The sequence below is a fragment of the Danio rerio genome, chromosome 25 (genome assembly GCF_049306965.1).
Source record: "Danio rerio strain Tuebingen ecotype United States chromosome 25, GRCz12tu, whole genome shotgun sequence".
In the NCBI taxonomy this organism is placed as follows: domain Eukaryota; kingdom Metazoa; phylum Chordata; class Actinopteri; order Cypriniformes; family Danionidae; genus Danio; species Danio rerio.
In genome coordinates this window covers 35705001-35729611 of record NC_133200.1, presented here as the reverse complement: position 1 = coordinate 35729611, position 24611 = coordinate 35705001, and the positions used below count along the sequence as shown (strand labels likewise).

At 37.1% G+C, this 24611-nt stretch overlaps 2 protein-coding genes and 1 pseudogene across 6 annotated transcripts in view; 2 read left to right on the top strand and 1 right to left on the bottom strand.

Moving 5' to 3' along the window:
- Positions 1 to 3164: 3164 nt before the first annotated feature.
- On the bottom strand, positions 3165 to 13769 carry c2cd4a (C2 calcium dependent domain containing 4A). Of its 3 annotated transcripts, XM_068217406.2 has the most exons (4): positions 13495 to 13769; positions 8032 to 8147; positions 4995 to 5179; positions 3165 to 4700 (listed from the first exon to the last, which is right to left on the bottom strand). In XM_068217406.2, exon 4 carries the CDS (start codon positions 4667 to 4669, stop codon positions 3296 to 3298), a length of 1374 nt encoding a protein of 457 aa, XP_068073507.1. In that variant the 5' UTR covers positions 4670 to 4700; positions 4995 to 5179; positions 8032 to 8147; positions 13495 to 13769; the 3' UTR covers positions 3165 to 3295.
- On the top strand, positions 8033 to 10527 carry LOC141381041 (uncharacterized; annotated as a pseudogene).
- tln2b (talin 2b) overlaps positions 13087 to 24611 on the top strand; it is a 259338-nt gene continuing 247813 nt past the window's right edge. The window contains exon 1 of one of the 3 annotated variants that reach the window (XM_073943362.1): positions 13087 to 13145. The gene's annotated coding sequence lies outside the window, so the exon portion shown is untranslated. Of the gene's footprint in view, positions 13146 to 20296; positions 20341 to 24611 lie in introns of those variants that run through there. The other 2 variants (XR_012400508.1, XM_073943364.1) reach the window with 2 other exon arrangements.

The window sequence follows — 24611 nt, the reverse complement described above, 5'->3', positions numbered from 1 at the left end:
CATCATTACCATGCAGGCTGCATTTTGCTCATGGGGCTGTGAGATAATAAATAAGAAGAGCGGAGCTGCAGCAAAATAATGAATATAAAGAGTGAGGCTATGGTCAAATAAATAAATAAATGAAAAAAAAGTGCGACTGCTGAGAGTGCAAGCAGCTAGAAACACCGGCCCTCATGGCCAAAAAAACAGACCGGCCCACCGGGAACTCTCCCGGTTCTCCCGATTGGCCAATCCGGGCCTGAGTGACATGTCTTGTATATACTATAGTCTTTGATTATAGTTGAACAGGACCCACATGTTTAAGTTTAACCAACTCAGACTCATTCTGATAACGCACCCCTGTATACATTACTGGAGAACGCCAAATCCGTCCTAGGAGCTATGTTTTTTTGCAGTTTTTGTTTTCACAGATCCACCAGAGGCTGCTGTGTACGCTTTATGAGATCTCAAATTACTCTTGCGAGTGCCATTTGCACCTGCTGTTCTTGCGTAAATCCACCAGAGGCCACTTACCCCACCCTTCTTCCCTAAACCCAACCACAGTGTTTTCAAAAGCAATCCAAAATTCTGATATTTTTTTTTTTTTACCACATTTTCAGATTTTACCACATTCTCACCCTGTTATTTACTTTATTTTTTGGCTTTTGTTTTTGTTTCTACCTACTTTCTTGAACCGTTCTTCACCAGACTCGAACCCCGTCGTCAGGGTCAACTCCGATCTGCATCTAAAATGCGTCTAGACAAGCCACTAGACAAACTGGTAACTGTAGGAAAGCCATCCACATGGAGGTAGGCGGTCAGCTGGTAAGCGAGAAAAGGAACGACATCATACCGCAGCATTTGTTTTAAAGATGAAATGCAGCCATATGTACCTCTGGCTATATAATTTGTGATCTCCAGAAATGCATGTAGGGGTACCTTTTCAGAATGAGCCTATGTTGAGTTTCACAATAATAGAGTGAAAACTTCATGTGTTTTTCAGGCCTGTGACTGTGAGAATTGTGCGAGTTTAAAACATTTGGGCACAAGAAATTATGACATTTGGAGGTGTAACAAAGACTAATTGTATTTAATTATTTTATGATGAAGATTATACACACAGTTAATTTACATTTGTATTGCATTGACTGCTTGTCTTACATTTAATTTTTGCCTTATTTCTACAGAATAATTATCTATATTTCAAATGTTTACTCACCCCTATTGGCATATTATTTTGTTTTTTTTTATCGAAAAATTACTTAATTTATTCGATTATTTCTGAAAACAAATCAATTTTTGCACTTGTATGTACATTTATGTTTCTTGATTTAAGAATTTCAATATTTAGTGGCTGCATGGTGGCGTAGTGGGTAGCACATTTACCTCACAGCAGGATAGTCACTCGGCTGGGTCAGTTGGCATTTATGTGTGGAGTTTGCATGTTCTCCTCGTGTTCGCGTGGGTTTCCTGCAGGTGCTCTGGTTTCCCCCACAAGTCCAAAGATATGTGGTATAGGTGAATTGAGTAGGCTAAATTGTCGGTATGTGTGTGAATGCGTGTGTATGGGTGTTGAAGTTGGCGGTTCATTCCACTGTGGTGAATTCCATTTTTTGTGGGGATTATCCATTCAATTAGGATTAAGTGATTCTAGATTCCGAATCAGAGGGAAGTCATAACCTTAAACCATACTCTTTTAATCATACTCTCAACACTTGTCAAGTTGGCAATCTTTGGCCTAGCCAGCGTGCCAGTTTGAAAATTAGAGAGGGAAAAGATCCAGATGGTTTGATGAGCATGAACCGTCTCTGTCTCAAGTTACTCCGGGTATTTATAATCCCTGCAAAGGTCAGCAGGAAACAACAGGCTTTGAGGAAATCAGAGAAGGTGAGTTATTTTGCAATCAGTCCTGACTTGTTATTATTTACCTCCTACTATGAAAGATCAGTGAATGCTAAGCCCTATCATTTAGGTATTACTGACGTTTCTATAGGCCTGGTGCTCTTTTAAGCTTAATGTAGGAAGTATGGTGTTAAAGGAACACTTTTCAACTTGACTTTTTTGAAAATAGGCTCACTTTACAACTCGCATATACACAACTCTTTGGTCATTTTTACATTGATGGTCTAATCTGATTTAATGATCTATGCTAAGCTAAACTAAAAGTGCTGCCTCCAGACCCAGAGATCAACTGAATGGATTAAAAAATGGTAAAACTCTATTGTTTAAGGTACAGGAGCTGTCACTGGGGCAGTACCTTTTCAAAAGGTACTTGTTTGTACCAGAAGAGTCCATAATGGTACCTCAAATGTACTTTTTAGGTACATTTGTGTACCAATTTGCACCTTTAAGGTATCACTGTGGACTATTTGGATACAAATATCTATCTTTCAAAAAGGTACTGCCCCAGTGACCGCTCCTGTTTAATCAGATCCAAAGATTAGCTGAATGGGAGGCAGCACTTTTAGCTTAGCTTAGCATAGATCATTAAATCAGATTAGACCATTAGCATTTCGAGTAAAAATGACCAAAGACTTGATCATTATGATATAGGTAGGAACTATATTGGCATTATAATGAATACACAATGTAACTAAGAATAAGAAATAAGAAATAAGAAATAAGAAAATTACCAAACTCTTTGGTAATTTTTCGGGGGAGATGCTAATGGTCTAATCTGATTCAATTAACTATGCTAAGCTAAGCTAAAAGTGCTCCCAGAAATTAGCTGGATGCATTTAAATATGGTCCAACTCAACTGTTTAACTGTAGGGGAGGTGTAAAATGAGTGTTCCTTTATAATGTTTTAATTTCAGACCATATTAATGAGTTGTTATAAAACCAGCCCGTTACTAATAATACCAAAGTGATGCTTGTGTGATGGAAAAAAATAATCAACTTTTGACAAGAGCTGTTGTTCAGGGTTTCCTCCTAAGTTATCAGTGAATACTGCGATTATTTATATGCTTATAAAAGGCTATGCGTCACAGTGTAGTGGCAATCAAGCCTCTCAACATTAGACGAGGAAAAAGACAGGCCATTACGGAAATGAGGAACCTTTTAAGACTCCTGAGCTTTGATTCACAGTCACAGCTGCTCACATCATGAATAAATGATCATTCGTTGACTGAATATTTAAAAATTATGCTTCCTGCTAGGAACAAAAGACCACAAGAGTGAGAAAGTTTTCATTGTTAACAGTGTTTAATAAAAAAGGAGTCGCTGTCATCTTTGGCAAATAAACAGATTTGGCAATAAATAATATTTTATACAATACAACACTCACACTCGTACACAATAAATTAGACAATTTGAACTACAATGTGACAATGCTAGTAAGAGGAAGATCATAGCTGCCCAAAATATAGTCTCTTTTCATTGTGGACATCTTGTTAACAACTTTGAATCGAAGCGACCTCTGGCAGAGATCATCCTCCGTTATGCCATCAAAGAAAAAGTCTTCATTGAAGATCGGATTGCGACTCTTTCTGATGACCGTACTGCGCTGTTTCTGGATCTTCCCAGGCATGAGAGAGAGGCTAACACTGCAGTTAATGCTTTTAGGGTCCACCGACAAAGCGTACAGGCCTTCAGCACTTATGAGGCGAACACGCAGCCTCTGGTTTTCAGGACAATACTCTGCCGACAACCGCAAGGTTCCTTCCCTTCCAACAGGCACCAAATTCTCTTTCATCACCCTCTCCCTGTGCAAAACCAAATCCATGGGGAAGATAGCCGGAGGTGCCAAGCCGAAACCACATGGGAGAGGCTCAACAAGGCCTTCAGATGCTCTCCTCATGACATTAGGACTGTTGTCCGTAGAGCTACCCTCATCCGTCGACAGGGAATTGTTTCTAGACATGGCCGCTTTTCGGAGGTTACGATAAAGTAGGTTTTCATGATTAAGTGCTTTGAGGAGAGAAGATTTCTGTGGGCATCTGTTCAGCAGAGGTGAACTAAAAGGAGACGACTCTGCCGAGGAAGTGGTATCGCTATCTAGAGTTCCCTGTCGGTGCAGGGTAAACCCTTTAGGAGAAAGTCTTGAAGTAAGAGAGTTCAGGCTGAAGGACGAAGGTGAGTATGAAGATGGCAACAAGGGGGACGCAGACAGGGAAGATTTAGAGCAAGTGCTCGATCGACTCCTTGGAAGAACCAAAGGGATTCCACTGGAGTTTGGGTCATTGTGGAAAAGAGACTCCTTTCTCCTGGTGTGGGGACTTTCGAGTAAGGTGCAAAAGCCGTAGCAGGTTTGAGCCTTGGCTAAATGTGGTAGAGAAAGTGCTGCCTGGCTTTGGGGATCAGCATTGGTGGTTTCTTCATCGCTACAGCCATTGTCATACGGACCATCGTCGACACTCTCCACCTGGATGATATGATTATTGGTCATCTCTCGGGAAACAATCTCTCGCTTTGGACTTCCTTTCTCACAGGGAGAAACTCGAATGCACGGAGTCTGCCTCCCCAGTTCGATATTCTTCCCCTCCATTGGGCTTGAGATCTTCGGGGGAATGCAGAACTCTGGGATGGTGTCCGGGGTAATGATGTTCGGACACAGCAAGACTTTTTTGGCTTTGTCAATGGACGACTTGTCTCCGAACATGATGTCTCCGAGTTTGAAGCTGTATTCCGTAATGGGAAGCGGCAGGTTGGTCCTTTCGACCGACACACGGATCTTCTCTACCACCCACATGGGAATTCTGTTTGGACTCGGGGTTGAAGCTCTGCAAAAGCGAAAGACGCTGTGAGTTAGACGTCTGCACAAGTAGTGGTCAACTTTATTAACAATCCAAAATTTTTAATCCTATAGCCCAGGGGTCACCAACCCCGTTCCTGGACAGCTACCATCCTGCAGATTTGCAACCCTGACCAGACATACCTGTCTGTAATTATCAAGCACCGCTTCAAGTCCTAATTAATTGGTTCAGTTTTGTTTGACCAGAGTCGGAGCTAAATTCTGCAGGAAGGTAGCTCTCCAGGAACAGGGTTGGTGTCTCTTTCTATAGCATGTTGCTTACCTTGGTATCTGGTTTTCCAGTGTGGAGTCTGTTCAGACAAGTCCTTATTCTGTAGGCTGCATTAAACAAGGTCTACAGGGTGATAGTCGAGACTCTCTAAGCAGCAGGCTCTGACTCTCTCCTGTTAGACCAGCTTGTCTTTGTGACACACATGAATGGCTCTTGGCCTTTTATACAGAACAGTGCTGTAGGCGGAGAGAAGGGCTACTTAAACACGCCTACAAGTGGTAAAAGAGGCCTGCCCCGCTTTCAAGGCTGCTGGTTCCTATAGATACAGGCGAGCCACAACACTTTAACCTAGGTAAAGGCCAGCCTGATAAGCAAATTGAAATAAAATCCAACACATCTGGCTGATAAAACAAACAGCATGAGTGTGTGTGTTTGACTTTCCATTAGTCTGTGTGAGAATATTGATTTTGGATGTGGGTTATAGGTTAATGGTACTTAAAAAAATGATGCAAATCTAAATATCTCTGGCATTTTTGGATGCAAAAACGTCAGTTTAAGAGTTACCGATGACGAAGTACATCTTTGATGTATCTGGGTCAGCAAATACTAATGGCTTAAAGCAAATTTACTCAATCATTCACAAGCTAGGTACAATAATCCCCAGTTACACACTATAAAACTGTAATGGAAGGGGGTTTGTTGATTGCGTGACTGCTTTAAGATGAACTGCTGTGTATTATGAAATGTTTCTGGCCCTTTTGCATCTTTAATTCATAGATATTCTCGTATTGTCGGAAGCATGTTTTATTCATAATGTCAGAGCTGTTTGTTAGCCCACATGGTGGAAAAGCTGAAACATTTATAAAGCAAAGAGCAGGACGGATGATAAGGCTGTTTACATCTTCAGCAAGATGGAAATAACACAACACATACATACATTTCAATGATGCCCTCTTGTGGTAGGATAGAGAGGAACACTGCAAAATTTGAATGCAGGATTTGCTGTAATAGATGTCTAGCAGTTTTTATTCGGTGTTGGGGAAAAAAAATCATATATTTCAATCTTAAGTCTCTTAATAGAAAAGTAACTAATATTAATTTGTAGTTACTTTAAGTTGATAACTTATTTACACATAGTATGAGTAAGCTAAAGTAATTGTAATGAGCAATTCCAGCATTATGGATGTGACATTTGCAGTAAAAACTCAAAAATAGCTCACCACAGAGTTATGGGAGCAGAAAAATCAATCTGTAAACATGTTTTATATTTTAAATTAGGAAAATAAACATGTGTTATGGATGTGACAAAAAAAATTGCGAATTTACAGTCTACAGCAGACTATTTAGAAATTCTGACAGTTAAACTGCACAACCCAAAAGAAACAATGCTCATCAAACAGGTATGAGTTTGCTCACAACAGAATAAAATGATTGATTTGATTTTATTTGACATTTTTGCATTTCTGAAGAAAAAGTGTCGTTATGGATGTGACACATTTCCACTATGGATGTGACAGCTGTGAAATTGCCACTTGTGTGGTTTTAGCAAATAAATATAATAGTTTGAAATACTGACAGACACATTTACGAGTATTTTTAAAGTACTGTAAAATACTTGCTTAGACAAAACATGTAGAAATGTTTTCTCTATTTTGGTGAAAACTTAAATTATTTTTTATGGCAAGGTTGACATTTGCATGGTATTGCCCTAATATATTACTTTTTTACCCAACACTATTTGGAATAAATGGATTGTTGTCGTGACTTTGGATTTTTAATGCCACACACGACAAACATGAAAATAATTAGTAATGATTAATGTAGTCATTTGAAATACATTCATTCATTCATTTACTTTTTGGCTTAGTCCCTTTTTTTTTTATAAATGTAGGTTATACAGTGCATTGTTAATTGCAGAGCTTCTCAATTAAAAAATAGGAGAAAAAAATAAATAAATAAAAACTCTGAAATATATCAAGCCTCAGCCAGGTCAGGAAAAAGTAATGCAAAGTTACTCAAAAGAAACGCAAGGCATTACTTCCCATAAAAAGTAACGCAACTAGTTACTTTTTTGGGAAGTAACTTAATATTGTAATGCATTACTTTCAAAAGTAACTTTCCCCAACACTGCATGTAAAATAAATGACATTAATATGAACAGTTCAACAAAATTCCTTTATGTTGTCCCAACACAAATAGATAACATAAACATAAAAGACTGAACATAAACAATTATGTTGTCCCAAAAAAATCTGAAGAATTGTGTTGTTTCAGCTCATTTTAACTAAGTAGTTTGAACAAGCAGCAGAAATATTTTTTCTTGAGTGTATTTGTGTATCATCACACCACAAGACATTTGCGGTACCCTTTAAGCCTTGTTTATACTTCTGCGTCAAGTGATCAGCGTGACCCACGGCGCATGCAATGCGCGTAGCTGTGCATTCATACTTCTGCGCGCTGTTTCGGTTGCTTTGCAATAACACTTCCGAAACGCTAGTTGGCGTTGAGGTGTTTATGTTCCTCTATGATGAGTTTCTTCGCTGGTGTTTTGTTTTTCCTGAACACTTCCTGAATGTACAAAAGGTTCAAACTCGCTCATTTTGGAACCAGCGGATGTGCAACAACTTTAACCATAAGGTAAACACAAAACAAAACTTTCCATTCGGAGCTCCTTCACGGGTCTCCACACTTGTAAACAGTCGCTCCATCGGGCTGGCGCGGCTTTCGATCCCGCCCACACTCGTCAGTGCTACCAAGCCGACCAATCACAGAGCTTGCGCTATACGTCATTGCGACGTGAAGTTACTTTTTTGAGAGGTGCACGTCAGTGACGCCGACGACCACGACGAGGACTATGCGTCCACGGGTAGGCCGCACTGTAGCATACACAGATGCTTGACGCAGAAGTATAAATCAGCCTTTACGGAACCCTTATATCAACATGAGCTAATTCTGAAATTGTAGTCTTATATACATTTCTGGAAGTTCTGAAAGACAGTTCTAGCCAGAAGTATGTATGGCTGCATTTCGTCTTCAAAGCAAACGCTATTGGGTGGTATGACGCCATTCCTACATGCTGATCGCTTACCATGTGGACGGCTTCCCCGCTGTTTGTCCAGTGGCTCACCATGTACGTCGGTGGACTTGAGTTGACAAAAACAACGAGGTCCAGTTCCAGAAAGTGGGCAAGTCAAAAACAGAAGCCTAAAAATAAAATAAGTAAATAACAGGGTGAGAATGTGGTAAAATCTGAAAACATGGTAAAACTCAGGCGAGGGCTTTTCTTTTTCTGGATTGCTTTTAAAAACTTCCATTGGGTTTAGGAAAGTGAGTGGAACGCGAGCTCATAAACGCATTTAAATTCGTAAACAAAGCTGCACATGTCGCTTTTTCAACGTGGCTTTATACGCGATATGAGAATATAAAGAGTAAACCTGACACAGTACACGCAGTTATAATTAACAAAACACAATCACAAAAACAAGCTAGAGTAAACACGGCAACAAATTGAATCACACGTACTTACACTTGTGAAATGGAGGAAGAACTGACCCATGATGCACTGATCCATATTCTGACATACATCAGTTGTAAGGGTTAAGGGACTTGAGATTTTACATGTTCAAAACTCAGCCGCACGTGTGTTAACCCACACATCATCTCGCTCTCACATTACCCCTGTACTTCAGCAGTCACACTGGTTGCTTTTTAAGTCAGGCATCGATTTTAAAACCTTGATTTTAACTTATAAAGCTGTTCATGGTTCAGCTCCTGATTATATATATGACCTGATATCTACCTCCTCTTCCTCTCGCAATCTACGTTCTGCTTCGGGGCTCACCTTGTATCAGCCGCATTGCAAACTTGGCACTATGGGAGGCAGGGCATTCTCTTATTGTGGAATGTTCTCCCCACAAACATCAGGAACGCCAGTTCCCTGGACTGTTTTAAGAGACGTCTTAGAAACTCATCTTTTTATTACTGCTTATAACTTATGAGGCTTTCTTTTAATATGTATTTTTTATCTATATTATTCTTGCTTTTTGTATTTCATGTTCTTCTGTGTTTTGATGCTCTTGTTAGCGCTTTGAGTTTGAGAAAAGCGCAATATAAGTATAATGTATTATTGTTATTATTTGTAGTAGTAGTCGTCTTTTCTGATCCTACCTTTAACAAACAGCCAAGGAATTCTTCGTTGTAAGCATGTAGATGCAGAAGCACATGAACTGCACAAGGCTGGGCAATAATGCTGAGGTATTTCTTGCAAAAATACACCTGACTTTTCACAGTTTCATCTTTGGGTAGAGACTTTCAATAATATCCAGCTGAGCTCAGCAAATCAACCGGCGTCTGTGTGTGTCTAGCCCTTTTCAATGTGTTAGTGGGCGGGGCGGCAGGTTTTAAATCTCCCGGGTTTGTGCGCGCAACTACCGGGCGGTGCTTGTGTTTTGTAGCCACGCCACCGCGAAACACCTAATGACTCGTTATCAAGACGACTCGTTTGAAGCACTACGAGTCGACTCTTTTATAATCAACAGTTTTAAACACTGTACACTTACAGATTTAAGCCTTAGCTGGATAATTCACTTCACTTAGAGCTGTGTTACACACTACATGGGAGGTCATTTTCAAAACACCATAACACCATCTACACGTCAACTCTAGGACCAGTCATCCAGAAACATGGATTTTCCTACCACTGCTATGCTGATGATACCCAGCTATACCTCTCTTTTCATCCTGATGATCCCTTGGTTCCAGCTCGCATCTTGGCCTGCCTGTCGGACATTTCACACTGGATGAAAGATCATCATTTTCAGCTTAACCTTGCAAAAACGGAAATGCTTGTAGTTTCTGCCAACCCGACTCTACACCATAACTTTTCAATCCCGATGGATGGGGCAAACATTACTGCATACAAAATGGTGAAAAGTCTTGGAGTAACGATTGATGACCAACTAAACTTCTCTGACCACATTTCTAGAATTGCTCGATCGTGCAGATTCGCAATCTATAACATCAGAAAGATCCGACCCTTCTTATCTGAACATGCAGCTCAACTCCTTGTTCAAGCTCTTGTTCTCTCCAGACTGGATTACTGCAACTCTCTGCTAGCGGGGCTTCCAGCTAACTCTATCAAGCCTCTTCAGCTGCTCCAGAACGCAGCAGCACGAGTGGTCTTTAATGAACCTAAAAGAGCACATGTCACTCCGCTGCTCATCCATTTGCACTGGCTGCCAGTTGCTGCTCGCATCAAATTCAAAGCTCTGATGTTTGCCTACAAAGCGACTTCTGGCTTTGCTCCTTCTTATCTGCTCTCACTTCTGCAGATCTATGTGCCCTCCAGAAACTTGCGTTCTGTGAATGAACGTCGCCTCGTGGTTCCATCCTAAAGAAGGAAGAAATCACTTTCCCGAACACTCGCGTTCAATCTGCCCAGTTGGTGGAACGAATTCCCCAACTGCATCAGAACGGCAGAGTCACTCGCTGTCTTCAAGAAACGACTAAAAACTCAACTATTTAGTCTCTACTTCACTTCCTAATCTGCAATTGCCTCTCTGGATATACCACTAACTGTACTCAAAAAAAAAAAAATACTAATGCTTTCCTTCTTAGACTTTACAGACCTGAAACTTGCCTATAGCACTTATTCATTGATGCTCTTATAGTTGTGTAAATTGCTTCCTTGTCCTCATTTGTAAGTCACTTTGGATAAAAGTGTCTGTTAAGTGACTAAATGTAAATGTAAACATGGGCTTTTTAAAACACATCCACATGAAAATCTTTCACTCTGTTTTAGGGTTAAACTTTGTTATGACTCTACAAATCACGTCCTGCACTGTGTCGCTAATCAACTATTATCCCATTTTGACATTGCATATCCTGCAATGTGACTATTTGATATATCTATGCTAAACGATATACATTGTGCAGCCTTAAAATATGTATGATAAAAGGTGCCTCTCATCATTGACAATCATGTTAGCCTTGTTTAAGACTCTTTAATTTAGCTCCCAACAATTTACTGGCTGTTGTTCCCACCTTCCCCGGTGACCTCTTCTAGAAGCATTTCCGTTCTAACAGATCCCACAAAAAGTCACAATACTTTCAATAAAACTGCTATAAAACATTGTGAACAATTTGTTGTCAGCGTTAAAAGACAGTCGTTTCTTTAGGAACATCTTTATAATCTAATTTTAGTATTTTTCCAGACACTTCCTTGCTGTTTGCATTGAGCATTGCTCGCTTATTTACGTTAGCATAGCTGCTTTTCAATATTTCAAACTACAGCTGTCCACCACGTCATCCTTGATATTTATGTCTTTGTTGACTGTTAGCTCATGACCAAAGTTCAAGGGGGGACTGAAGTAATCGCAGACGTAATGATGCCAGAGTGTGGTGATGCCTTTCTGATGGTTTCCACGAACTGTTGTGATCACATTGAGTAATATTTAAGGCCTTAACAGCAGGAAAGGCTTACTCTAATGCTTGAAAAGCATGAAGTAAACAAGTGCTTCGATGTTGATAGAAGTTTTTAAATAGCACTTAGAGAAGTCATTTAGAGATTATGAGCAGCTGTTCAGGAAATAATTGACATATAAATAGGATTGTTTAATACACTGAGGCAGAAGTCACCCCATGGTGATACGTTTTCTAGCTTTTCTTAAAATTAACACATGTGAATGGAGACAACTGTGTGTCCAGAATAGCCACAAAAGGTTACATTCAGTAATAATTTTCATTAAAAAGATAGATAGATAGATAGATAGATAGATAGATAGATAGATAGATAGATAGATAGATAGATAGATAGATAGATAGATAGATAGATAGATAGATAGATAGATAGATAGAGAGAGAGAGAGATACTGTAGATAGATAGATAGATAGATAGATAGATAGATAGATAGATAGATAGATAGATAGATAGATAGATAGATAGATAGATAGATAGATAGATAGATAGATAGATAGATAGATAGATAGATAGATAGAAAGCATTATGAAAAAAGAAGCATATTTCCTTTGTGTTTTAAAAACATTTTGCAAACAGTCATTAACTATCATCTGGGGTCAGTTCTTCGTACGTGGATTACTCAGTTAGCTGCATTTGGTTTTTGACGATTTGACATGACCCAGGATCGTTTCGTTCTTCAAAACTGATCAGAGAGTCGTGGTCATAGCAACAGTTCTGGTAGCTCAAACCTGGTCGGGAGCAGGCTCATTTCGTATAAACATGATTAAATCGGGTCAATTCAAGCAAAATACTAAAAAGTATATATCAAATGCTATTATTTTCTTACAGTAGTAGTTGTATACACTTAAAAAAATAGTAAATATTTTTAACTAAATATATATATATATATATATATATAGTTGCTTACAGTGGACAGCTGTATACACACACGTTTTATTCACATTTTACTGCTCAGTTCTTTTTTTTTTTCTATACCGGTATTATATCTATAAATATATCTATTTAATACTGAAATTAAATTAAATAATAACAATGTTGTATGGGACTTTTAATAATAAAAAAAATCATAATAAAAATTGACAATTGTAAAAATAATACCAAGAGGACTTAGTTGTGATTGGGTATTATTGGATTATGACATAGTTTGTAACATTAATAATTAAAATGTAGTACAGATATCAAATTAAATCCACCCAAAAGCTGGCGGTAGGACATAATCAATACATTCAAATTTAGAAACTAAACAAAACATTAATAAATCAGTAAGTAATAAATGATGAAACTGGTTGCATTTATAGATGACACAAACCAGGTATATTGGAAGATTTAATAAAGAATTATACTCATGCTGGAACATTTACAGAGATAAAATGAATTTATATGCGGAGCAGCAAAGTAAAAACAAAATCCATTATTAAGGAAATAAACCTAGTAAGTGAAAAGGTTGCAAACATTTGCTTAAACAAGAGCATATTCCTATTCTTAATAACTTAAGGAACCATTTTCAAACTCAGAAAGCAGTTTAGTATTGAAAGAGAAACATTTGGGCACGTGCCTAATACCAATAATAGTCTTAAATCAGATCGTTTTTCTTTGTAAATTTTCAAGAAAAGTCTCCGATTCATCAAAGGTAAGCCAGAACTAAAAGTACACTGCGTTGCCGATAGGGGGAAGTGAAGTCATCGTGAAAAGAGTCTGTTCACTCACTCAGCTTATTCATTGAGGTAAAGTTGGTATATTTTCAAACATTCGGACTTTCTTCTTAATAACATAGCTTATTTGTTTGTAATTAAGCATTCTTTGCTAATTCTAAATAGCGAAATCATGTAAGCAGCCACTGACTACCAAAGTACAACATTGTTCAGTCAAATTGATCGTGCTAATGTTGTTATTTCAGACCGAAAATTCATAAACAATAAATGGAGCGTGTCACAAAGTTGTCACTTAGCCTGTGGGCGAATATAAAAGGAAATTTACCTCAGTGTTTCATTCACTCCTTCAAGTGAGCTATATTAATGTGTAAGGATTGGAAATAGTAAATAAGGGGCAATTTTAACACAGCAAAACTCTTACCCGCATAGCTCCTCGTGTTTTTTCTTTCCCGCGAGCAGCTGGTTTTAATGATTATCACGGGTCTCCATGTAATGAATATCATGTGTTTCAGGGTCACCTTTAAACACGACCTCAGAAAGCCGCCCTGGGAAATGTCCCGCTATACTGCTTTAAAAACAGCACATAACATATTTTAAAAAGCTCAAGAGGGCCTTAAACTGTGTATTGTTGACACAGCAAAGGAATCAGGCCAGGCTTGAAGGCTGCGGTTTTGAGTGTGAACACTAGAGGTCGGCAGGATTTCAGTAATGGAGGCTCATCTATCAAATGACTTTTTGAGGTCACGAGGCCACGAGGATAAGCTGACTGTGCTGATGATGGCTGCTCCTTTATTGACTTTCCTTTGTTTTGGTTAATCCATGTCCGTGAATATGTTATTTTGAAAAACAGAAATACCGAGGTCATGTATGGTAGAGGGTATGACGTAAAGTAGGTTAAATGACCCTTTAAATGCCCGCTCTACCGAATGGTTGACCGTATTTTGACTGTTTTAAATAATGACTGGCGGTTCATTCTGCTTTGGCGACCCCTGATAAATAAAGGGATCAAGCCGAAAAGAAAATGAATGAATGAATGTTAAAGTCATTTAAAGAATGACTTTTAAATAATGGTTCACACTATACAGCATTGTTGTTTACAAAAAAAATCAAACAAACATAATCTAGTTGCACTCTTGATTTAGGTTTTATTGTAAAAAAACAAATAAAACAACAACATTAAAACATGTTGTCAGTGGTGTAGTGGTTAGTGCGTCGACACATGCACTCCAGTGCTCGCGGCGACCCAGGGTTCAATTCCGTCGCACAGTCCTATACTGATCCTTCCCCTCTCTCTGCTCCCCATGATTTCCTGTCAATTCTCTCCACTGTCCTATTAAAAATAAAGGTGAAAAAATTATTTAAAAAAACATTAAAACATGTTAAATGAGAAGTGGAAATATTTTATGGGATACTTAAAAAAAATAAAGATGATTTCGTATTCAAAAATGTTTTATTTTTAATTTTTTTTTTTTTAAATCAATTGGTCTTACATGTCAAATTTTCAGATTTTTCATAGTCTATGTACTAATTATATGTGTTTTTACATGTATTAATAATTTATGGTAATACTTTTACCATAAACCGACATTTGGTAGAGGTTGATATTTCATAAATTAAGGGATGTGTTGAAAAAAAAATGCATTGAGTGTGACATTATGAGTTAAGAAATCCAATTTAGTTTTTCTTGGTGGAGCAGTTAAAGGGATAAAATATAAGTGAATTAATATAATTTTGTTTAAATGTTACATCTTTTTATGAAATTTTAAAAGGAAATTTGTAAACAAATAAATACACCTTTCTGCCTTACAAGAAAAAAATATAATATGTGACATGCAATATTAGACCAACCACGCTACTGGAGGACCACCAACACTGCATGTTTTGGATGTCTCCTTTGTATGTCACTCCCATTATAGGTCTATCAGTCTCTACTAATGAGCTGATGATCTGTCTGGTGTGTTTGGTTAAGGAGTCCTGGAAAATGTGCAGAGCTGGTGTTCCTCCAGGAACGTGGTTGAGAAACACTGATCTGCGTGTACACTGCTTGATTGGAAAGTGGAAGTTTTCTGATGCAATTGTGAAAAGGATCAATTTTATTGAAGAATTTGCATATTTTTTATTGGAATTGGTTTGTTTAGCTTGAGTTTTGGTTTGAATAAAAATGTAAATGTTTGTTTTATTCTGTCATTTAAATATTTGTTTCCAATTTTTAAAATTAAAATACAATAAATCAATTTAAAACCAGGTTTATTCCTCAAAATAGTGATTTCTTTACTCTTCTGAAGTAAAAACATTGATATTAAAATGTCTTAAAATGACTATAAATAATGTTTTTTAATTTGAAATTATATCAATTATATCTAACTCAAACACATCACTACACTGTAAAAAATATATGATCAATTAGTCCTGACAGTATGTTTTTAGGTCATTGTAACTTATTGAACTAAGCTAAGCATGTTCTAACTTAATTTTTTAAGTTACGCAAGCTGTTTTAAGTCAGCTTAACATAATATAAGTTCAATGGACTCATAAGGTTTTCTAGTTTTCTAGTAATTATATCTATATTTAGCGATTTAAATATGTTTACAGTGTATACGCATCTAAAAAAATCAAATGTATGTAATTATATGAAAAATACAAATGTAAACACACATACAAATCAGCCACGTTAACATTTTGGCAATAATAGAAGTATAAATATGATCTGCAGTGTTCATTCCTTTGGTCCATCTGCAAGTTCTGCTCACACCTTTTAATTCTTTCTTCATTTGGATTCGACAGTACGTAACCTCTAATAATACATCTAATTTTCCGCTCTATTAGCCTCATTAGCTGTGCTTGCATATTCATTATGTACACAAGCGGCAGTTCAAGCTCCATCACCACGACGACACTATCAGTTACAGACACACACGCATACACGAATTGGATTTTGATGTTTCATGGGGACTTCCCATGATGATTTTTATATTGTACTATAATATAAAAACATTACACTGTATTCTGTCCTGTTTCCCCAATACTACCCCTAAATCCAACCCCACTGAAAATATTCAGGTTATTCACAATACTTCATTATTATTCAGCATTGAGACCTCAAAATGTCCCCAAAGGGTAAAAAATGACTCGTATTGGTATAGTTGGGACTAATATCAGGACCACACACTCAAATGCATACACATACACATATACACATACATACATACATACATACATACATACAAACATAAATACATACATACATGAAAAAAGTGTTGCATGCAGAACTGTTGCAAACAATTTATTTGTGTTGAATTTAAACAAACAAATTAAGTTTAATAATGTTCAACTTAATTTGTTTGTTTAAATTAAGCTCAAATAAATCGTTTGCAATCACTTAACGTAAAAAAATTGAGTAAATCCAAGGAATCATCTTTGAATAATTTTTTTTCAGTGTACATACATACGTACATGCATGCATACATACATACATGCATGCATACACATCACAGTAATTATTTTGCATTTTTAAATTATCAATATGCTTCTTTCACTATGATTTACCCCTCAGGATCTTAATTTAAATCCCTAAATTACGTTTGCATTTAGGTTTAAGTTCCCATTGTAATAAAAATATGAACGTCATTACACAGATTTTCGCACATTCACAGATGCAATGAGTCAAAAAACTAATCATCACCCGAAACCAAACCCGATTGAGTCCTCAACCTTAAAGTGAGGTCTTAAAGGCGTAGTTCACCCAATTTCTTTCTTCTTAGCAACACAAAAGAAGATATTTAGAAAAATGCTGAAAACCTGTAACCATTGACTTCCATAGCAATTGTTTTTTTCATTCTATGGAAGTCAATGGTTACAGGTTTTCAGCATTTTATGAATTAATTTGTGTTCAGGTTTGGAACCACTTGAGCATGAATAATTATGAAGTAATTAATTTTTCGTGGATGAACTATCCCTTTAATTCTCAAGCAGTGTTTTAAATGCGTGCCAGAGGAGCAGCCAAAATGTCCTCACTTTATTCTCAGTGCTCATTCTGATGATCCAAAACTCAAATTGGCGTCACATTTAGCATTTTTACATTTTTTAATACTCTTCTTTCAATAAGATTTACCCATCAGGACCTCAATTTAAATCCCTAAATTAAGTCTGTTTGCATTTAGGTTTAAGTTTTCACTGTTTAAAAACAAACATGAATGCAAATACACCTATTTGTGCACAGTTATCCTTGATACAATGAGTCACAAAACTAGCCATTACCCTAACCTAAACCCAATTGAATTCTTGACCCTAAAATAAGGTCTTAAAGGCATAGTTCCCCCAATACCAACAACTCCGTCATCATCTATTCATCATTAATCTGTTACAAACATGTTAATCTGTCAGAAACACATTAGATATTGTGAAAAATGCTGAAAACCTGTAACCATTGACTTCCATAGTATTTTTTTTCCTGCTATGGAAGTCAATGGTTACAGGTTTCTCAAATTTTTGAGTTCAACAAACTTTAACAGGGGGGCGGCATGTTGGCTCAGTGGTTAGCACCGTTGCCTCACAGCGAGAAGGTCACTGGTTTGAGCATTGCAATCAGGTGCTCAGGTTTCCCCCACAATCAAAAGACATGCACCTGACTATAGGTGAATTGGCTAAGCTAAATTTTCTGTAGTGTATAGGTGTGTGTGTGTGTGTGAATAATTGTGTGCATGGGTGTTTTCCTGTACTGGGTTGCAGCTGGAAAGGCATTTGCTGTGTATTACATATGCTGGAATAGTTGGCTGTGGTGACCACTGAAATAGAGACTAAGCTGAAGGAAATTTAAACAGGTTTGGAACCACTTGAGCATGAGTATCCCTGAACTATGAGATGAACTATCCCTTTAATTCTCAAACAGACTTTTAAACTGGTGCCAGAGACAGAGGAGCAGCCAAAATGTCCTCATTTTAATGCTCATTCTGATGATCCAAATCTCAAATTGGCATCACAAAGATAGTACACACACACGCATTCAAATGAAAAGTAATGAAATCATAGCTTTTGTTCAACCATATGCCTATAAGGAGAAACATTCGATACCTAGTTGCTGATGTCACTCCTGCACTAAAGGTCATGGTGTGCAGGAGAGCGGCTGCAGACAGACGGTTCTCAGGTCTTCAGGGAAAGGCCTATAAATGTTTGATGACAGTCGCTCTGAGTATCACTAACATACACCAACCACTGCATCTCTCTCAAAGAAACTGGTGACTTTAAGTCCATTTAAACATCTACACTGTAAAAATAATCATAAAAGATATACAGTTGAAGTCAGAATTATTAGCCCCCCTCAACTATTAGCCTTCATGTTTATTTGTTCCCCAATTTCTGTTTATCAGAGAGAAGATTTTTTAAGCACATTTCTAAACATAATAGTTTTAATAACTCATTTCTAATAACTGATTTATTTTATCTTTGCCATCATGACAGTGAATAATATTTTACTAGATATTTTTCAAGACAATTCCATATGGCTTAATTTTTTTAAATTTTTGTTTTAATATTTAAAAATAATTTATTTAAAATTGTAAAAAAAAATATTTGCAATTTTTAAAATTATTTTATTTAAAAATAAATAATTTTATTATTTATTATTAATTTATTATTAATTATTATTTATTATTTTATTATTTTATTATCTTTTTTTTTTGGTCTTTTCTAAATATTTCCCAAATGATGTTTAACAGAGCAAGGAAATTTTCACAGTATGTCTGATAATATTTTTTCTTCTGGAGAAAGTCTTTTTTGTTTTATTTCGGCTAGAATAAAACCCGTTTTTAATTTTTAAAAACCATTTTAAAGACGAAATTATTAACCCCTTTAAGCTATATATTTTTTCGATAGTCTACAGAACAAACCATCATTATACAATAACCAATAACATTATACTACTAACTTATTACCCTAACCTGCCTAGTTAACCTAATTAACCTAGTTAAGCCTTTAAATGTCACTTTAAGCTGTATAGGAGTGTCGTGAAAAATATCTAGTGAATTATTATTTATACTGTCATCATGGCAAAGATAAAATAAATCAGTTATTAGAAAAGAGTTATTAAAACTATTATGTTTAGAAATGTGTTGAACAAATCTTCTCTCCGTCAAACAGAAATTGGGAGAAAAAAATAAACGGGGGCTATTAATTCTGACTTCAACTGTATATATATATATATATATATATATATATATATATATATATATATATATATATATATATATATATATATATATATATATATATATATATAGTCATTATTAGCCCTCGTTTATTTTTTTCATGTTCATGGCTCATGCTAACCTGTGATGTGGCCCACCTTCCCATTTGCAAAGAAAGGGAGAATGAAGGGGAAGTGTTTGGGCAAATATCTTTGACAGAGATCGTCATTTTGAATTTAATGTAATCTTTTTTTGTTTGTTTGTTTTGTAATTTTTTTTCTTTTGTAGATTAATCCGATTTTTTTATTAATCTGATTCTTTAGGCAAAGGCTGGTGCAGCTTATGCATTCAGTATTGAAGTCCATTGAGTTGTTAATGGGATTGTTTATGTTTTTACTGTAAAAAATGTAAAAATGTATCGCATTAGTATATATAATTGAAATCAATATTTTGTAGTTGTTTTTAAATATTAGGAAATTACCATTGGAAACTTTAATGTAATAATATAATCAATTAAATGTAATATAACAGGGATATTTACCTTTGGCCCACAGCCCTCAGTTAAGTTTGGTTTTGGCCCTTCATAGGACACAGTTTTGTCTATACGCCTGGTCTACAATCTATAGGAGTGTCTATAATGTAGGAATCCATCCAGCATCCATCCGTCCGTCCGTCCGTCCGTCCGTCCGTCCGTCCGTCCGTCTGTCTATCTATCTATCTATCTATCTATCTATCTATCTATCTATCTATCTATCTATCTATCTATCTATCTACACATAATTATTTACTATGCACATTTAAGGGTCCAGTTTAACAGATCAAACTAACTTCCATCACCACACACACGCACAGACGCACACACAGGCAAATGCATGCTTGTATTCCTCCATTTCCACACCTGTGCCTGAAACACCGATAGTAGAAGCTTTTGAATCGCTCAATAATCGCTCTTGAACTGAAGGACTCGCCGAACATCAGAGCCTGGAAACAGGAGAGGCGTGGCTTCGGGATCCAGAGGCTGGACCGCCGCTGAACCAACTCAACTCAATCATCGAGAGCGCACGAGAGCGCGTGCTGCCAACCAGGTAAGAAATACGGATATTTTCCTCCTTATATCCTTCACAAGCGAGCCGTTTTGAGGCGTCGCACATACGGCGGCTCTTTCGCTGGGAGTTCAGGGCGCTTTGGTGTTGATTTATGGTGGACGTGTTGTGATGGAGCCGAATGAATGGGCGGTGTTGAGTCTCGTGCGGCGTGATGTTTGAATCCCGCGATCTGTCAGTGCGCTTCGAGCCGGAGAAATGTATCCTTCTTTTGCATGTTGAACGTGCATAATGATTATTCTCTTCATTTTGCTTGCTGCCATTTTTTTAAATGTGTTGTTCTCGGAAATCCAGCCAGCTATTCTCCATATGTGTGTGTGTGTGTGGAGTTGCTTGACACAGTTTTCATTTTCTGGATATATTGTCGGAAGTCACGGTGATTTTTGGGGTTACATGGAGTCCCACGGCGGCTTGACATCGAGGAACGGGGTCGCGAAGCCTCCCTTTTGCAACATGATGGATGGATTTCTATGGGAATGATATATGGCCTATTTACATGCAAGGTGCCAACGCAAGCTGTTTACACATGACTGGAATGTAGCGATGTGAAGAGATGTGTGTTTTTTTTAATTCGGATGTTTACAAAACTGGACTATATTAATTAACATTAGTCTGAGTAACGTTAGCTCTCAAGTAGCAAGTCAGCGATTTATTGAACAAGAACCGTGACTGAAAATGAAATATGCTAGCCTAGCTACTACTATAATTACTTTTGGTAAATATTAGCTATCAAACGGGCTGTGCTAGTGTTCTATGTTCAAATTGGTAAAGCTTCAAATTTAAACTTTGGCTGTGTCCGAAATTGCATACTTCCATACTATATAGTACGCTAAAACAGTACAACATAGTACGCTAAAACAGTATGCGAGCCGAGTAGTATGTCTAAATTCATAGTATTTGAAAAACAGTATGCGAGAAGTCTTCGGATGACCTACTACTTCTGGCGAAATTCTGAAGTGTGAGTCCAATTGATGCTACGTTATCCCATGATGCAACGCGAGAGAATTCATGAACTGGAGTGAAGCGACGCAACCTACGCGTGTAGGTCATGTGATTGAGAAATGACGGATGTAGTTCGTCCAAGTTCATACTATATAGAACATAAGTACCTACTTGAGTAGTAGGCGATATCGGACGCAGCCTTTAAATATTATTGAGTATGTTATATAGTGGCCTAGAATGCTCAAATGCACAGCAAGTTAAGATTAGCACCACATACGGATGAAGCGTCAAGCGCGAGTGATTTACATGTTAAGTCAATGCAAAGACACAATTAGACATTCTGTGGCATTATTCGCAAGAATAAGGTGGCGAGAATGACATGATACGAGCGAATGGTGCAAATTGAGCGTTTTTAGGCATTTGACAAGCTTAATACGTTGAAAATTCTGAACTTTAGTGGACATTTGAGTCACGTTGCATGATTATGAATGCAGCGCCTGACAGATTCCCCCTGTCCCATGATGCGAATGTGCATCTATTTGAACTGAATTTGACACGCAAATGAATCGAGTAAACTCACAATGTTCAAGCGTCAAATTACGTGTGAATATTACAATCTGTACGCAGAAGTTGATTGACACAGTTTTTCATTTTCTGGATATATTGTCGGAAGTCACAGGGATTTTTGGGGTTGCATGGAGTCCCACGGTGGCTTGACATCGAGGAACAGGGTCGCAAAGCCTCCCATTTCCACTTTATTGATGGATTTCTACGAAAACGATATATGGCCAATTTACATGCAAGGTGCAGTTTTATGAAGGCTGAAAAACAGTGTCGATTTGTTTGGAGCAGTGTCTGAGTGCACTAGATTCTTTCAGAGGTGCAGCCAGCTCTGTAAGCTCATAAACTCCTCCAGACTATTAGTTATTAATCAACATCCCATTAAATACAAAACTTTTTTGGGGTTTTTACAACAGACATCCAATGGTTATGCCATAATAGACATACTACATGCAGTTTTTTTGCACATGACTGAAATGTAGCGATGTGAAGAGATGTCTTTTTTAAAATTTGGATGTTTACAAAACTGGACTGGATTAATTAGTGCGAGTAGCTCTCAAGAAGCAAATCAGCGATTTAGTGAACCAAGAACCGTAACTTAAATTGAAATACGCTTTCATAGCCTAGCTACTATTGTAATTACTTTGGGTAAATATTAGCTAACAAATGGGCTGTGCTAGTATGCTATAGTTGTGTTCTGTTTCGGTTATATTGGTAAAGCTTCAAATTTAAACTTTGACTGCATACTTCCATACTATATAGTACACTAAAACAATATGCGAGCCGAGTAGTATGTCTGAATTCATAGTATTCCAAAAACAGTATGCGAGAAGTACTCGGATGACCTACTACTTCTAGCGAAATTCTGAAGTGCGCATCCAATTGACGCTACGCTATACCATGATGCAACGTGAGGGCATTCATGAACAGTAGTGAAGTGGCTCAACTGACGAGGGTAGGTCGTGTGATTGAGAAACGGCGGATGTAGTACATCCAAATTTATACTATATAGAACATAAGTACCTATTCGAGTATTAGGTGATTTCTAACGCAGCCTTTGAATATTATTTTAAAAATTATACCGTGGCTTAGAGAGCTCAAATGCGCAGCAAATTAAGATGACATTTAAGTGAAAAAACACTAATAGTACATTAACACCACATGTGGATGTATCGCCAAGCTTGAGGGATTTACATGTTACGTCAATGCAAAGATGTTTATTTGTTTATTCACGCGTTATTCGTGTGAATGAGCTGGCGATAATGACATGATACTATGTGGATTTTTTGTGAGCGGGTTGCTGCTGTGACGTCGCATGGCATCGTCTATTGACTAGAGCTGCACGATTCTGGCTAAAATGAGAATCGCGATTTTTTTTGCTTAAAATAAAGATCACGATTCTGTAGATGTAAAGTAAAGGTATGGTAAAAACAAACATAAGGCAACATCGATAATTATGTGTAGGGCTACTGGTTTCTACAAATATTTCTATTCTACTTATAATAATTCTGATGTTGAATTGTTTTGTTTGATATTAGACAATTTTATTCGTTGGTAAAATCAGACATTTGTCATTATCAGACTATATAGAATAATATATAGGTTTAAGTAGTTATACTGACACTATAAACATTTACTGTGTCCATTTCATGGACAACTCTGTTCGCTATCAAAGAAAAAACATCAAATGCTTGTCGTAATCATAACTCTAAAATGCGATATGATCATTTAAATGACGTGCACACTTTCGGTTTCATTTTGACTGTTGATTGCTTGTTCATACTTTGCGTGCAGCTCCCAAACGATCATTCTGTGTCACAAACTGAATATTATTTACATCTGTATTACCTGTTACTCACAACATATGCAGGTTCTGTTCACTAAAATAGACGCGCGCGCGTCTATCATTAAGTAGAGCGCGCGCGCGCGCTCACGGTCAGCAGCTTACCACACGTGTGATTTCCTGGCCGCGAATAGCATTATATAAAGACAAAAAAGACATTTTTAGGTGAATTATACCTTATAAATACAGTATGACTCATTCAACATCATTTGGAGGTGTCAATGTCACTGAGCAACGTGTGTGAAACAATGAAAAGACTCGTGCAGCCGCCTTTTCTTCTCTCCTGAACTTGAAAATATGATTGGCAGAATCGTAGAAATGCTGAATTAAGATCGTCTAGGGGGTCGAATCGAGATCGCAATCTTTTAACGATTAATTTTGCAGCTCTACTAGCGACCCAACCCTAATGTCCGTGTAAAATAATGTGCATCAAAAAAGTTATGGGGATTTTTCTCTAAAGAAGTTCTCTCTCCTAACTGTTTAGAGCGTAATTTTTGGACATTTTACGTTATAACTAACGTGGTTGAAATGATGGTTTTGCGACAGAGAAACTACAGTTTTGGGAAACTCATCACTACATCATTCTTTTCCCAAAGATGCATCATACTTTGATAGTTTAGCCTCGAGTCGTTGTTTGGGAAACGCACCCCTGAGCAAATTTTTGGGTGAATCTTCGGACAAACCTAATTGTAAGATTTTGTTTAGAATAATGTGACGCCAGTAATTAAATTTAGCTTGAATTACATTGAGGCCTTAATTATATGTGTTGATATACATTTTTATTTTACTTAAAATCCCTGTTTAAATGTGTGCCTTGAAGCTCTGCAAGATCAGTGCTCTTGGCAATTTGTAGATCAGAAATTAGTCCTTTGTGTTGTATTAAACTACCATATATTCTAATAGATGC